The following is a 17247-nucleotide window of genomic DNA, read 5'->3' as shown; positions in this document are numbered from 1 at the left end:
TCTCTGCTGAGAGCTGAACACTCACTGAAGTGACCCGCCAGCAGAGAGGAGTCACCCACTCCACCCAGGCCTCCTCTCTGCTGAGAGCTGAATACTAGATAGGACAACCTGCCTCCAGAGAGGAGCTACTCACTGTGGGTCTCCTCTGAGCTGTTCTAATACTCAGTAAGGCTCCTTTTCATCTTGCTCACCCTCCACTTCTGTGCATACCTCATTCTTCCTGGATGCAGGGCAAGAACTCAGGCAAAGGTGCCATCAGCCACAGAGGTTTCTAGCCAGAAAAGTGACACACAAAAGATCCCATAACATTTTGGGGGCTCATCTGGGATCTGTGGAAGGGTGAGTAAAAGTGGATCTGCTTTTTGTCCTTTTTTTCGGAGTCCTTAACTCCACAATAGTTAAAATGAAAGAAAAATACTGAGCATCTGTCAGCCAGTTAAAAGTGACTAGTGCAGCTGGCAAAGTTATGACACAGAGGGCAGACTTGCTGGAAAGGACACCATCAATCCGTCATTACCCTCAGATGTTGGGAATGTTGGCTTTGTTCCAAACCAGTTTCCCTTCGCGGAGGTCTAGCTGTCCCGTGGGACCAGAAGGAGGTCCTGGGGCAATTGAAGGTATCTGGCTGAGGCTACACCTTGGTGTTATCTGAAAGCCCCTGGACTCCCCTGGACTCCCCAACCACCTGTTAGGGTGTCAGCAAAAGGACCTCTGGTGCCTGCCTTCCTTTCTCTCTCTCTCTCTCTCTCTTTCTTTCCAGCTCTCATGGTTCCTGTCTCCTCTCCTGTTAAATGTTAAGAATGTTGTTGTAAGCCACAGAAATATTGCTGGGTGGAATGAGCATTTGGCTTAGTCATCAGGAGTGTAAATGAGAACAATGTGGTGTCTGTCCATTCTTAGAAGCAAGAAGAATATAACAATTGAGAGTTTTCTTTCCCCTGCTGAAGGATCCCATATGCATAGGACAAGAGGCTTTTTCCCCAGGCACCTTCCCCTCCCCTACATTTAAGTTGTAATTTTGGGAGGCATCTCATGAGACCAGGTCCCCAGTTTCCAGGACTCCCTTTCTCTCCCTTGTTTGAGGAGGACCTGGTCCCATAGCTTCACCTGTTCATGACAGGGAAGCAATGGAGGAGTTGCCTTGCTGGTTGCTGGCTGCAGTTTGGTGAGGGCCAACTGAGACTAATTTAATGGACCCATACACCCTCCTGAGGCATCTTTTTCCCAAGTTTTGGTTTGAGGCCCTAGAAAGGAAAACTAGATGTGAGGGATTCAAAGGCATAAGAGAGCAGAAGTCTAGGGCACAGCACAGGTAAGCATGACTAATTCCTGCCGATTAGGGCCCTTCTGCTTCATGGTTGGAGGTCATGCTCACATCCATGGCACAGATAAGGTCTAGGGAACTCAAAGATTACTGACAGCGGGAGGCTTAGGCACCACACAGTGAGTGCGAATATTCCTGCTGGCTATGCCTCCCCTGCCTTCATGTGTGAAGATTGCACTTGCACCCACAGTCAGCACCTGCACAGGTCACTGGGACTCAGGGATATAAGGTCAGAAGAAAGAAATGGGACACCTTTTTTTCTCTCCCTCACATACCCCGGGTATTCATTGGAAAGAGAAAGGAACAAAAGAATGCCTTTTTCCCTCATTTCAGATGGGTAACCAACCATCTTCAGCCTGCACTCCCCTTGAGTGTATTCTGAATCACTGGGACTCCGTTGACCCTCAGACTGTAGAGAAAGAGGAAAAACCCTTTTCCCTCCTCTGTCCTCTCTTCCAGGTGGGTAACCAACCATTTTCAGCCTGCATTCCTCTAGAATGTATCCTGAATCATTGGGACTACTTAGACCCTCAGACTCTGAAGAAAAAGCACCCCATACTCCTTTTGCACATATTCCTGATTTCATCAGCTCAGGGTGTGGCCAAATTTCGTTCTTCAGGGAGGAGAAGCATGAGCTCAGGATGGAAGCGTTAATTTCGGTACCGTTCTGCAGCTGGATCTTTTCTGTAAAAGTGAAGGCAAATGGTCTAGGATTTCATGTGTGCATGCTTTCTTTGCCTTGCAAGGTAGTCTGGACCTTTGCCAACATTGTAGGATTGATTCAGCCCTCCTAGCAGCCATCTCAGGATAGATTGCAAAGGACAATCCCAGGGAACTAGGGAATAGCAAAAGTTGCCCACCCATACAAGTCACCTAGAGAGGTTTTGAATACCCTGTTGCCTAGGCCACACCCTAAGATGGTGAAATCCACCCCTCTGAGGTGGTTTGAAATGGTTTGGCCATTATCCACCTCTCATGAGGCTCCCCAGCTGATTCCCATGGATATGCAGAATTGAGAGCCACTCAACAAGATGGTGGAGGGGTAGCAGCCTGGAAGCTGTGTTGGGGACACACTTGACTCAGAAATAAACAGAAAGCCAAACAGACTCATAGCAATGTGCCCAATTCCAATAAAACTGAGAAGGTTGTTGAGGAGCTAACCCTCTCCCCAAAATAGTCAGCCCCTCCTTTCTCCACAAGTGAGTAAACAGAGACATGCATTTTGGATACCTTAGCTTTGGATAAAAAGACTCAATATTGTAAAAATATTTTTTACTTAAATTAAATGTTCAACAAACCCACTTCTATTCAAAATATTACTAAGTTTTGGATACCTGACAAAAAATGGTTTGTGGTGGAATATTTTTAAAGCATTAACAGATGTTTATTTTCTTTGCAATTTATTTTACTGTGTTATGTTGGGGACTGCTATTTGCTACATTGCATCCATTCTCCACTTCTTCCTTAAGACAGACCCTGATATTACTTGGAACAGCAATGAGTTCAAAAATTTTGTTTCTTTTCCTCCCTTGCAGCCAGGCATGACCATGTAACAGTTTGGGCTGCTGAGCCAGAAGGGAAAGAGTACTACTGCTAGACTTTCAGGAAGGCTGCTTTAAGAAAGATGACTCAGAGGTTGCTTTTTTTTTAGTTTTGGGGTTTTTTTCCCTCTACTTCCTGCTTCTTGGAGGTAGGACATGATGTCTGGAACTCTAGCAGCCATTTTGGACCTTGAGGTGACTGTGAGACTAGAAGACACACCGTAGAACGGAGCACCAAGATGAAAGCCCCCAAAGCTGCCATATAAAACCTGGACTTCAAACCAGCAAGCTTCTTCCATGTGAGAGAGAAATAAGCTTAGGTTTTGTTTCAGCCAGTGTTATCTTTGTTTTCGGTTATGAGCCACTAAATGTGATTCCACTTGTTACCCCAGTCATTCTCCCAACTTCCTAGACCCATTAATAGCATCCTACACTTACAGTCCATCAGTGGTGCAAGATTATGACATGATTTTAAATTCAAAAGTGATTTAAATGATTTTGTGATTCTGTGCTGCTGAGATATGTGCTTTTTTTTAACTTGCAAAATATACTATTGAAATCTATAGTTAAAAAAAAATGAGTCTTGAAATCCTAGTTTTTGCTTACCCAAATCCAAAGCCTCAAAGCACATTCTGGGGAGAAGGTTTTGCTACAGAGAAGAGGCATAAAAGGATCTTTGGCTATCTGGGCCGCACTCTACCCACTCTGCAGGACAAGATGAGCTCCTGTGAACTGGAGGGAGGGAGACAGTCGGGGAGAAAGTGGGAGTGTTCGGTGCAGGAGGGGGGCCTGGGACTTGCCCTCTGGCCAGAAGTGGATAGAAGTGGGAGGGAAATGACAGAGCAAAGAAAAGCAGGACAATGGGTCATGAGCTAGAATCCTGCCATCTTTGAGTAAAGAGTGGAGGTAAATGGGTTTTGGGGGGCATCTTGGCAAAGGACCCTGAGGCAGACAGTGGGGTCTCTACCCACCTGAGGGCAGGGGGTCATCCAAGTTCTCCTGGGCAGACTCGAGTCATCTGGAAGAAGATCAGAGGACCCAGAGTGCCATGAATAGAAGTAGAAAGACCTCTCAGCAGTGGATCTAGAATGCCGATGTCTCCCTAGGACTAGAAGGGCCTCCTGATGCCTGCGTCTTGGCAAGTCCCTCCAAGAATGTAGGTGACCCCACAGAGAAAGAGGAGTGGGGGAGCACTGAGCTAGCAGTGACCCGTGAATTGGCCAAGTTTATCATGAACTGTGATCAAATCCTGAAACAACTGAGAGTGATACTGATGATTAGAAAATCATTTCCCACACTGCTGTCACTGCAAGGTGGACACCTGTGTGGCAGATGTGGCCCTCTGGCCCTCAGGTGGCAGGAGCAGAGCCCAGGCCAGGAGCCAGAAAACCAACCTAGGGAACGGGGCCAAAGGAAGAGGTCTGCTATGAGCTGAGGCTGGGCACACAGGCAGGCCAAAGACAGCCCAAGCCCTGCCAAAAGAGGAAGGTTGGAATGGGAAAAACACCTGCAGCACTTATGCATTTCTAACATGAGTGCCTACTAATTGATACACAAAAGATACAAAATCCAACAAAAAAATTGTGTAAAAAAGATACATTAGCAACTAACAGAAAAAGATACAAAAGTGGCAATAAATGCATAGAAAGATACTAAACCTTATTAGTAGCCAAGAAAATTCAAATTAGAACGATAATGAGATAATATACTTTTATCTAAGAGATTGGCAAAAATTATAGAGTCCCAACATTTATTGCTGGGGAGATAGTGACAGGAAGAGGTGCCCTTATCACTGCAGGTTGGAATTGGCATTGATGCCACCTAACTTGAATACAATTTCTTAGTATCTATAAAAATAAAATATGGCTCAACCCAGCAATCCCATTACTGGTATATACCCAAAGGGATATAAGTCATTCTATTATAAAGATACATGCATGCATATGTTCATTACAGCACTATTCACAATAGCAAGGACATGGAATCAACTTAAATGCCCATAAATGATAGACTGGATGAAGGAAATGTGGTAGACACCATGGAATACTATGAAGCCATGACAAAAAAAATGAGATCATTTTCATGTGCATCCGTGTAAAGAGACCACCAAACAGGCTTTGTGTGAGCAATAAAGCTTTTAATCACCTGGGTGCAGGCGGGCTGAGTCCGAAAAGAGAGTCATCAAAGGGTGGTGGATTATCATTAGTTCTTACAGGTTTTGGGATAGGCGGTGGAGTTAGGAGCAATGTTTTGGGGGCAGGGGTGGATCTCTCAAAGTACATTCTCAAGGGTAGGGAGAATTACAAAGAACCTTCTTAAGGGTGGGAGAGATTACAAAGTACCTTCTTAAGGGTGGGGGAGATTACAGAGTACCTTCTTAAGGGTGGGGGAGATTACAAAGTACATTGATCAGTTAGGGTGGGGCAGGAACAAATCACAATGGTGGAATGTCATCAGTTAAGGCTATCTTTACTTCTTTTGTGGATCTTCAGTTACTTCAGGCCATCTGGATGTATACGTGCAAGTCACAGGGGATGCGACGGCTTGGCTTGGGCTCAGGGGCCTGACAATCATGTCCTCTGGAGGGTCACAGATGAAGCTGGAGGCCATTATCCTTGGCAAACTAACACAGGAACAGAAAACCAAATACCACATATTCTCACTTATAAGTGGGAGCTAAATGATGAGAACACATGGATACATAGAGGGGAACAACATACACTGGGGTCTAATTTAACTTAACACTTCTTCCCTCCTCCACTCCCAAACATTTGATTGATCATAGAATTCTAGATTCAGAGTTACTTCCCTCTCGAAGCTCTAAGGATGTTGCACCATTGCTTTCCACAGTCATTGATGCAGCCATGCAAAATCTACTGTAAGCCTAATTCTGCTTTCCATGCAGGTCTCAGCTCTCAGGCAGCTTTTGGAATGTTCTCTCTACCATACTTCATACTCCCAAAGGGTGTTATTCTTGTAGCCTGCTCAGGATTCACATCTTTCTTTCATCGGGAGAATTCATATAGCCATAATTTCCTTGTATTTTGCTGTCATCCAAATGTTCAGGCTCTCCATGTTAGATGACCTCTGGATCCTGTGGATGATGGATCCTGTGGGTCCTCAAGATGATGGATCCTGGGGGAGCTCCACATTGGATGACCTCTGGATCCTCAGGATGATGGATTGTGAGGGAGCTCTACGTCACATGACATGTGGATCCTCAGGATGACGAATCCCAGCAGAGTTCCACATTAGATGACCTCTGGATACTCAGGATGATGGATCCCGAGGGAGCTCCATGTTAGATGACCTCTGATCCTCAGGACGACAGATCATGAGGTAGCTCCACATCACATGATGTGTGGATCCGCAGATAACGGATCTCAGGGGAGCTCCATGATAGATGACCTCTGGATACTCAGGATGACGGTTCCCAGGGAATTCCACATTAGATGACTTCTCATCCTCAGGATGATGGATCCTGGGGGGAACTCCATGTTAGGTGACCTGTGGATCCTCAGGACAACAGATCTTGGGAGAGCTCCACGTTAGAAGCCTGTGGATCCTCAGGACAATGGATCCTGGGGGAGCTCCATGTTAAATGACCTGAGTAACCTCCGTATGATGGATCCCGGGGGAGCTTCATGTTAGATGACCTGTGGATCCTCAGGATGATGGATTGCAGGAGAGCTCCATTTTTGATGACCTGTGGATCCTCAGGATGATGGATCCTGGGAGAGCTCTATGTCAGATGGCCTGAGAATCCTCAGGATGATGGATCCTGGGAGAGCTCCATGTTAGATGACCTGTGGATCCTCAGGACAATGGATCCTGTAAGAGATCCACATTACATGGCCTGTGGATCCTCAGGACAATGGATTCCAGAAGAACTCCACATTACGTGACCTGTGGATCCTCAGGACAATGGATCCCGGAAGAATTCCATGTTACATGACATCTGATCCCCAGGATGATGGATCCCTGGGGAGCTCCACGTTAGATCATCTGTGGATCCTCAGGACAATGGATCCCATGAGAGCTCCACGGATGGCTGCTCTGTCACACTGTCCATCTCTCTCTTGCCCAAATATGTAGTTTTTATTCCTCAGTCCTATCTATTCTGTGATTCAAACCATCAACATAACTTTGGATTCCAACAACCTTGTTTTTCATCCCAAGTATCTTTAATTGGATTTTAATATAAGCACATTAAAAGGACTCAGAGAGCTGCTGGTTTATTTGAATAAGCATTGAGGAACTCCATGCATGTGTATCTTTGACAGAACATACAAAGCGGAGGCAAGAGGGGCATTGGAAGCAGATGGACTACTGTCAGGATCCTGGGAGGAGGACTTGGAGGCTCATGAAAACACAAAGTAAGGGCTTTGACTGGGATGGGCAGGGAGGAGTGGAGCAGAAATGGGGCTAGAGTTTGAGGATAGGGGGAAAAACCAGGTGGAAGAAAAGGAGGCTGGCAGCAATATGTGTGACAGAGGTTAGTGTGTAAAGTCAAAGTGGGCAAGGAACACTGGGACCCTGTGCACGGAGGTGCCACTAGAGGTCTGCACGATGTGCAAAATAAATGAGCCACCCAGGGGCCTGAACCCAAGGCAGGGATAGTGGGCCAACATGGGCTGCCTGGCCACAGCCACAGGCCCAGGAGCAGGAGGTGGCTCCTGAAACCCCACCTCAGGCTGGGCTGCATAGGGGCCAGGGCCTTCCTGCACAATTCCAGGCATAGGAGCTGCTTCAGTAAAAGAGAAGGCTGGGGTATGCCCGGCTTCTGGTCCCCCCTGGTGGCCTGGCTCTCCATGGTAATTCAGGAGGTATATGCCTGGCGCCACTCTCTCGCCCAGGACCCTGAGAAGCCCAGCCCCACTGCCGCGGCCTCGACCTGCCCGCCAGCTTCTTCCCCTGCGCCAGCTTCTTCCTGCAGGACGAGCTGGCTCTGCGTGAGCTGGGGGCTCCCATCTCATGGGTTTCACATAAGCAGTGGGTTTTGCCGGTTGGACTGGGTCTACAGGGTCTTCACAGTTCACACCAGAGCAGCCTGGCTCTGTAGGAGGCCCACCTGAAGCTAAAAGAGAAGCAGAGTGTAAGGAGATGGAGTAGGGGCTGCCCAGGAAGCTTCAGGAAGAGAGACCAGGAGAGGGGTTCAGGGAGGGCCCAGGGGAAACCGGGCAAACAGAGTGAGGGTCAGGAGATGCCTGCAGGGTGAGCCCTCAGGAGCACTCTGCCCAAGGGCCTAGCCTGGGCTCAGCACTTTCCATCGGCCTCTCAAGTCCTTGCAATGACCTTGTCAGTCAGATATTATGATCGCCATTTTACTAATAAGTAAATGAGTCTACAGTTCCCTACAGAGGCTGAGTTTGAATAAAAATGACACACTGCCTGCCCTCACTGTGCTTAAACCTCAGTAGGAGAGACAAACAGAACACCTAAAAATGAATGATGCTAATGAGTGACCAGCTGGGAGGTGAAGGGTATCATAAGGGAGGTGGCTCCGGATCCAGAATGCTGGCGTTGTATTCCCAGGCAGCTTCACTTATCTGGGCATCAGTGGCCATTTTCATAAATTGGTATAATAACATGCCAACCCCTGGGTCCTTACAAGAACTGAGTTACTACAAGAGAAATGTTTAGATTACTATCAGGTGCAAGTAAGCATCTTAACATGTATTGGGAAGGAGATGATCAGAAAGTCTTATTGGAGAATTTAACCTAAGCCAGGGATATCAAGGATGGGTGGGATTTAGCAAGGCAAAGGCGGGAGAGGATTAGTAGGGACAGCAGGGAGGGAGAGGATTCCAGGTGACAGGGGGGCCGGGGGTAGTTGCATGGCTTCCAGGAGGAAAACAGCCTGGGGTAGCTATAGGCTAGTTTGGCAGGGAGGGGAGGTGTTCACACAGATACATGATTGAGCAAAGGAACAGAACAGGATGTCCAAAACTAGACAAACGTCTACAGAAATTTTATCAATGACAGAGTAGGCATTGAAGATCATCTGAAGATTCTTCCCTGGGAAACCTGTGTAGCCTAAGAAAAAGTCCCAAGAAACTGACATCTAAGGTTGCCCAATTTCATAGCCCAACCATATCTATTCTGTGGAACCCAATCAACAAGCCCCATCCACGAGCTTGGAGCTCGCAACAGCTTCTTCTGGGTCCCATTTTTAAACTATAAGCAGCAATCAGAGATCACCAAACATCAGAGGAAAGGCTCTAACACAAGAGACAGAACAATAACACAAGAAAAGCCAACTTGGAGGAAACAGTTTATGCCACAGATGAGACTTTCCAAAAACATCTATAATTAATATCCCCAGAGAGATAGAAGGAATTATGCCCATGAATCAATTATAGGGTACTTTTGAAAAGGAATATTCAGAAAAACTACAGCTTTTTGAAATTAAAATTATGAGAGCAGAAATGAAAATCTCCATGGAAATTTTGGAGGATAAAGTTGAGAAGATCTCCCAGAAAAGAGAGCAAAAATCCAAAATGATGGAAAGGAAGGAAGATAAAATGTAAGAAAATTAGAAGTGTATTGTTACTGAGACACATCCCCATAAAATTCCAGAGTGCTGGTGACAATGAAAGATCCTAAAATCTTCCAGAGAGGGAGAAAGAGAAAGGGAAGAAAGGCCATATGGAAAGGGTCAGGATTCAACATGTCTCAAAAATCAGACACCTCAAAAGCAGCAATTAAATCTAGAAGATTATAGAAAATGTCTTCAAAATTTCGAGGGAAATGGATTTCCCACCCAAAATTTAATATCCAACCAAAGTATCCCTTAGGAATTAGAATGAAGATGTTTGCAGACAAGCAAGATCTTAAATAATTTCCCTTCAAGGCATGCTTTATTGTAATGTGCCTATCAAACTAGACAAGATTAAAAGATTTAGGACCGTGTATAAAGGGAAATGTTTTCAAGAATAATTTGGCAATGGCCATCAAATTCCAATACCTCCAGAAAAGAACAAGGTGAGAGTACTGGTTTATCATACGTAGATCGAGACATAGTGTAAGGACTCACTCTTCCAAAGAGAAAAAGTAAAATGAGAAAGAAAAAGACACCAGATAAAGGAAATGGGATAAAATTCAAAAGAGGAAAAGGAATTTCCCAGATGATGTGGAAGGGAGATCCTGGAGTGGAAGCTGGGAGCTGACTCAGAGCAGCCAGTCCCGGTTGAAGCAGGCTATGAGAAAGTGAAACTGAGAGAACGCTTGACTGAGTTTGAATTTAAGCAATTGGGGAAGAATTGAGGGATAGACTCGTGATAAGTAAACACATAATAACCCAGGAGAAGTATCAAGTCCTGGAAAACTCAAGTTATGCAAGAGGTGCAAAGTAATCCTAGTGTCCTACTGGCTCCTGGGCGGTTGGGGAGGGGCAGAGGGTGTGTGCCCTGAGATGGGTGTGGCTGGGTGAGTGGTGGTGGTGGTGGGAATCTGTGAACTACAGCTAAATACTCCACTACTCTAGCGGGAAGACCGTAAATAAAGTCTAAACGGAAAAAGAAAGAGCAGTAGGGTACGCATGTTATTTAAAGAATGAGAGGAAACGCTAGAAGAAATGGCTACCCAGGTGGAGGTGGTGGTTCCAAAGGTGTGGGAGATTGAGAAGGAGCATGGGCTGCTGCATTTCATAACATGTCACATTTGCATATATAAGTTCTATAAGCCGATGCCAAAGGTAAAGTAAAAATCTGGAAAAAATTAAAAAGAGAGTGGTAGGCATTTGATGGTACCTTGATTTGGGGCCATGGAGAGAAGTCGTTTCGAGAGCCTTGGTTCCTCCATGAGGAATCTGCGGGAGAGGGTGGGGAGGAAAACGTGTCTGTCAAGGTGTTAAACCACAGCCTAATTTCCCAAGCGTCACGCAGCGATGCGGACCCCACCTCACCCCCTCCTCCAGGGCCACTGCTGCTCGCGGGTCTCAGAGTATTTGCACTGAGCCTGCGGGGCGCAGCCAAAGGGATCCTGTGAAGGTGGGAGTTGGGGTGGGGGGAGACTTCCACATTGTAAGGGATTTCCAAGTGGAGCCAGTAGCAAGCGGGGATTGGCCTAGAGGCAGCTTGATTAACTTATCCCAGTTTCTTCAGGCAAAACTGGTACCGAGGAGACTTAGGCCTCCTGGAGGAATGATCCCTCCTTAGCGGAAGAGAGAAAAAAGATGGAGGATGGGGAACGGCGTTGCGAAGAAGACAGCGGTGACAAGGCATGTGGCCTCGGCCTTCTAGAGCACTGAGGATTCTGTCCCCACCTGTACCCACGCAAACTCTACCCACCCCTCAGGGACCCCCAGACACAAACCTGATCTCCCTGCAGCTGGCTCTCTTCTATGAGGAGAGGCCTGAGGAGCTGGAGGCGTCCACGGGATCAAGGCTATGGCTCCGACGTCGCCTTCAAATGCGCCCCCTACCAGGCAGGCAGGCAGGAGGCAGCACCCAGCGGTCCTAGTTCGGAGCCCGGCAGAAAGCTGACTGCTCGCGGTTACGAGCGCTCCCTCTTATAAGGCGGTGAGGCCATCACGTGATGGGAGTGGTCAGGGGCGGGGCCAGCTGGGGCAGGCCTGACTGGGCTTGGAAGGCCATTGGGCCAGTCCTTTGCCTGTCAAATAAACCCCACCAGGAAGCCCCTGTTCATAGATGTCAATGGTTGATTGATCAATCTAATCGTTGAGGAAAAAAAATTCATAATAACAATTAAGTGCCAGCAAAAGTGAGGTGTGGTGCCGTGAGAGTAGCGAATAGGAAGATTTGATTTAATTAGATCTGAGCATGGTGAAGGAAAGCGTGGAGGGGGGGGATATTTGTGCTGAAGTCTGGAATTTGGAATTTGAAATTAGTCCACGTGAACCTGGCTGGGAAGGGCTGGGAGGGAGGCAGGGGAGTGAAGAAGGGGCACTGAGGCCCGGACTGGAAGGGAGCCCAGCCCATTCCGGAAATGGAGGGGGAGACCAGGCCCAGGCCCCGGGTGTGCGAGGTGGGGGCGGGGGCCGCAGGAGCTGGTCTTGTTCCAGAAAACCACGGAACGGTGTCCTGAGTGGGTGAACATTTCAAAAACGGTCAGCCTAGCTGTGAAGGAGAGAACTCAGGGTGCCCAGGTTAACTCCGAGAGGCAAGGAGGCTACGCAGCCCTAGGGGCTGGGCACAGGATCGTGTTAGGCTAGGACTGTGGGAGACAGAGGTGGAGAACGTTCCCCGGGCGGGAGAGAAATCTGCAAGGGAAAGTGAGCCGAGTGTGGACAGCCCTTGGGGGGAAGGAGCCTGCAGCCTTGGCCTCCCGTTCCTTCAGACGAAGGTGGACCAGGAACCTGCACTGAGTGTAAGATGGGGAGATTGGCTTCTGCACGTTGGGTTGAAGAAGCTTCTGAGGCACCAAGTGAGGATGTCAAGTGGCCTTTTGTAAAAAGGGTCTGGAGCTCAGAGAGATGGCGATGGGGCTGGAGATACATGTAAGACACACACCTCGTGCGTTTACTGCTGTGGGTACACACACGGGCACATGGGAGGAGGAAGAGAGCAGGAAACACTCCAGGACAGAAGAGGGCGCCTGCAGTTGGGTTGGTTAATTGGTTTGCTTGTTTGTTTCTTAAAGAGCCAGAGTCTCCCTCTGTCGGGCAGGCTGGAGTGCAGTGGTGCAATCCCGGCTCACTGCAACCTCTGCCTCCCGGAGCGATTCTCCTGTCTCAGCCTCCGGAGTAGCTGGGACCACAGGCTAACGCCACCACTCCTGCTAATTGGGTGGTGGTGTTGTCATGGAGACAAAGTTTCGCTGTGTTGCCGGGGCTAATCTCAAACTCCTAGCCTCAAGCAATCCTCCCGCCTAGGCCTCCTAAGTGACTGGGATTACAGGCATAAGCCGCCACACCCTGTTCCCATAACGTTGTTTTAAAAATCCTGGCCAGGCACGGTGTCTCATGCCTGTAATCCCAGAACTTTGGGAGATGGAGGTAAGAGGATTACTTGAGTTCAGGAGTTTGAGACCAACCTGGGCAACATAGCAAGGCCCCATCTCTACAAAAAAAAAAAAAAAAAAAATTTACCCATGTGTGATGGCACTTGCCTGTGATCCATCCACTAGGAAAGCTGAGGTGGGAGGATTGCTTGAGCCAGGGAGGTCAAGGCTGCAGTGAGCCAAGGTTGCACCACTGCCTTCCAGCCTGGGACACAGAGTCAGACCCTGTCTCAAATAAAAATAATATATATAATATTATATATATATAATACATATTTATATGTATATTATATATTTATATATTATATATATTATGTATATTTTTATATACTTATATCTTACATTATTTATACACTCTATATATATATAGTGTATAAGTAATGTAATTCCAATTAGGCTCTCAATTTTTTTGTTGTTGTTGCTTTTGTTTTTAAAAAAATCAACTTCATTGAGGTACAATTTACACACAGTAAAATGCATCCATTTGAAGTACCCAATTTGATGAGTTTTGATAAACTTGTAGACTTGGGTAACCGCTCCCACAATTAAAATACAGAATAATTTCATCACTGGGCCAGCTCCCTTGTGTCCTTTAGCAGTCAGCCCCCTTCCCCTATCCTCTGCCCCAGCAACCACTGATCTGCTTTTTATCTCTACAGATTACTTTTACCTGTTCTAAGATTTCACATAAATGGAAGCATACAGTACACCCCCTTTTCTGCCAGGTTTCTCTTGCTTGACATAATGTTGTTGAAGTCCATCTATGTTGTAGAATGCATAAGTCATTCATTCCTTTTCATTGCTGAGTGGTGTCTCATTGCATTAATAGACCACAGTTTGTTTATCCAGTCACTACTAGCTGATGGACATTGACTGGGTTGTTTCCAGTTTGGGACTATAATGAATAAAACTGCTAAGAACACTCATGTACAAGACTTTGGATAGACATATGCTTTCATTTTACTTGGGTAAATATCTACAAGTGAAATTTCTGGGTCAAATAATCAAGTTTTTTTTTTAGATTTATAAAAAATTATCAAATTGCTTTCCTATTGGTTGTGGGATTTTACATTCCTTCCCAAAGTGTGTGAGGGTTTTAGGCACTCCCACATCCCTGCCAACACTTGATGTTGCTGATCCTTTTCCTTTAAGCCATTCTAGTGTCTGTGGAGTGGTGTCTCATAGTGGTTTCAACTTGCATTCCCTTGATGACTAATGATATGCTTAATGGATTCTTAAAAATAAGTGTTTTTATTTTAGAATAGTTTTAGACTCATAGAAAAGTTGGAAAAAACAGAGAGTTCTCATACAACCGACACAAAATTTATCGTTCCTAGCTTCTTACATTAGCGTGGTATATTTGTCATAATTAATTATTATGGAAATAGCAATTATTGATACATTAACCAATACTGATACATCATTATTAACTAAAGTCTATGTTTGGTCTATCCTCGGTTTTGACCTAACATACCTTTTCTGTCTCAGGACCCCATCCAGGGTACCACATTACAATTAGTAATGGCTCCTCTTAGGTGCAAGAGTTTCTCAGGCTTGCCTTGTTTTTGATGACCTTGACACTTTGATTACTGGTTAGGTATATTGTAATACATCCTCTCCTGAAATTCATCTGATGTGGTCCTCATGATCCTACTGGAATAGTGTGTTTTTGTAAGGAAGATTGCCGAGGAAAAGAACTATTCCCATCCCATCCTGTCTAGGGTGCACACTATCAACATGGCTTATCACTGCTGGTATTCGTCCTGGTCACCTGGCTGGGGCAGTGTTGGTTAGGTTTCTCCACCATAAAGTAATTTTCCCCTCTCTTTCTCTGCTGCATTTTTTAGGAGTCACTATCTGTAGCCTACACTTTGAAAAAGGGAAAGTATGCTTATCTCCTTGCAGGAGAATGGCTACCTAAATTATTTGGAGTTCTCCTGTGTGGGGGATTTATCTATTCTTCCCCATGTATTTATTTATATAATCATTTATTTATATCAGTATGGACTCATGGATATCTGTTGTATACTTTGGATTATAATCCAATTCTTCATGGGATTAATTATTTAATAATTTAGCTAATTATTTTATTAAATATTTTCATTACAGATTTAATTATTAATTATTTAGTTAATTATTTTGTTACTCAAAGTTTCCAGCTTTGGCCATTGGGAGCTCCTTCAGTTGGCTGCTGGGTCTTTTTGTCACACTCTGATACGGTTTTGCTGTGTCCCCACCCAAATCTCATATTGAATTGTAGCTCCCATAATTCCCACGTGTTGTGGGAGGGACCCGGTGGGAGATAATTCAATCATGGGGGCTCTTTCTCCCATACTGTTCTCATGGTAGTGAATAAGTCTCATGAGATCTGATGATTTTATAAGGGATTTCCCCTTTCACTTGGTTTTCATTCTCTCTTGTCTGCCTCCATGTAAGACGTGCCTTTTGTCTTCTGCCTGGATTGTGAGGCCTCCCCAGCCACTTGGAACTGAGAGTCCATTAAACCTCTTTTTCTTTATAAATTACTCAGTCTCAGGTATGTCTTTATCAACAGTGTGAGAACTGACTAATATATACCCCATCACTGTGGCTTTTGATTTGGTTTGGGGCCCTTTCCTTGCTGCCTGGCACCACAGGATGTTCTGTGCTCATTTGCATATTCTTATCTTTATTGGGCTTTCATGTTCTCACTGACCACAGCCATAGATACTTTTGTGAAGTTTCTGTTCAAAACTTTTACCCTTTTTATTGGGTTGACTTTATATTCTTGAGTTGTAAGAGTCCTTTGTGTTTTATGGATACAGGTCTTTGATGAATATATGTATTGAGTGTGTATTGAGTGTGAATGTATTCTCCCAGTCTGTGGCTTGCCTTTTCATTTTCTTAACAGTGTCTTTGAAATAACAGATTTTAATTTTAATGTGGCCCAGTGTCTCAAATTGGGATTCCCGGGAAGCCAACTCTGAGATGGAAATGAGAGTGCAGAAGGTGTATGAGGTGTGCCTTTTAGGGATGTAGGAGGGAAAGAGGCAGGACCACTCAGCCTCAATGCTGTGCCTCGGTAGACCCTGTGAGATGTTCTGGTGGTAAGGTGACCTACTAAAGCTGTTCTGAGTTGTGGCAACAGGGCCAGGCCTTGATGTCCCCATTGAATGTCGCTGGATGCAAGCTGCCTGGAGGATGAGTGTGCCCACGGGTAAGGGTCGGGGGAGTCCCTTCAGCCAAGGCAGTTCCTTAGGGTCCATCTGCAAGGGCTGAGGGCTGTCTGCTGGCGGCAATTCTCACAGCTGAGGTCACAAATACTTAATTTCTGAAGAAGGGTCTAGCGGCAAATCACAGTGCCCATTGCAAAAAATGCATCAATGTTTTCTTGTACAATTCATGTTTTTTGTGTCCCATCTAATGAATCTTTGCCTACTCCAAAGTCATATAGAGTTTTCCTATATTTTCTTCTAGAAGTTTTATAGTCTTAGCTTTCACCTTTAGGTTAACAACCATTTTCCTTAATTTTTGTGTAGAGTGTGAAGTAGGGGTTGAGATTTATATTTTTAATTATGGGCGTCCAGTTTGTTCCAACACCATTTGTTAAAATCAATGCTGTTTTTTTTTCTTTCTTGGAATTGGATGAAATGTTTTCAATTTTATATGGAGAATTAAATTTCAGAGGAAAAAAGTCGTGAAAAAGAACAATAGTGAGTTGAGCCTTTCCCAGCTATTAAAATAGTATGGTATTGGCAAAGGAACAGGTGAATTAGTTGATGAGAATCGGTCAGAAACATATGACAGCTAACAATAATAGCTAGCGTCTATTGGACACTGCCATGTGCCAGGCATTGTTCCCAGTCCTTTTCACAAATTCATGCATTCAATCCTCCCAACAACTTTAATGTGTAGGTAACACCGTCATTCTCATTTTACAAAGGAAGCAACAGGGGCACTGGGTGCTTGAGTGGCTTATCCACGGTCACCTAGTTACTGTGGGGCAGAACCAGGATTTTAACCTGACTCTTATTCAAGAGCTCCAAGTCTAAACCTATGCATTATATTGCTTCTGTCCATAAGGGAAGTCAGTATCAGACCAAGACCATATTTTGATTCAGTGATAAAACATGTGTACTAGTTTCCCATTGCTGCTGTAACAAATTGCTGCCAAATTAGCGACTGAATGCAAATTTATTATTTAACAGCACTGGAGGTTAGAAGTCCAAAATATGTCTTACAAGGCTAAAATCAAGGTATCAGTGAGGCTGAGTTTCCTCTGGAGGACCCAGGGGAGAATCCGTTTTCTTGCCTTTTCCAGCTACTAGAAGCTGCCTTCATTCATTGGCTCATAGCCCCTCCCTCCTTCTTTGAAGACCCCAATGTAACAAAAATACCCTCGAGGTCCCCAGTGCTGAACAACTGGGAGATAAGGAGGAT

At 45.5% G+C, this 17247-nt stretch overlaps 1 protein-coding gene across 1 annotated transcript; it reads right to left on the bottom strand.

Annotated features, from left to right (window-relative positions):
- Positions 1-7084: 7084 nt before the first annotated feature.
- On the bottom strand, positions 7085-11353 carry PRR20G (proline rich 20G). Its single transcript, XM_032149108.2, has 3 exons — positions 11182-11353; positions 10617-10675; positions 7085-7942 (listed from the first exon to the last, which is right to left on the bottom strand). Exons 2-3 carry the CDS (start codon positions 10666-10668, stop codon positions 7362-7364), a joined length of 633 nt encoding a protein of 210 aa, XP_032004999.1. The 5' UTR covers positions 10669-10675; positions 11182-11353; the 3' UTR covers positions 7085-7361.
- Between the last annotated feature and the right edge of the window lie 5894 nt (positions 11354-17247).

The sequence above is a fragment of the Hylobates moloch genome, unplaced genomic scaffold, assembly GCF_009828535.3.
Source record: "Hylobates moloch isolate HMO894 unplaced genomic scaffold, HMol_V3 SCAFFOLD_4, whole genome shotgun sequence".
Taxonomy (NCBI): Eukaryota; Metazoa; Chordata; class Mammalia; order Primates; family Hylobatidae; genus Hylobates; species Hylobates moloch.
This window is presented reverse-complemented; position numbering and strand designations above follow the sequence as displayed.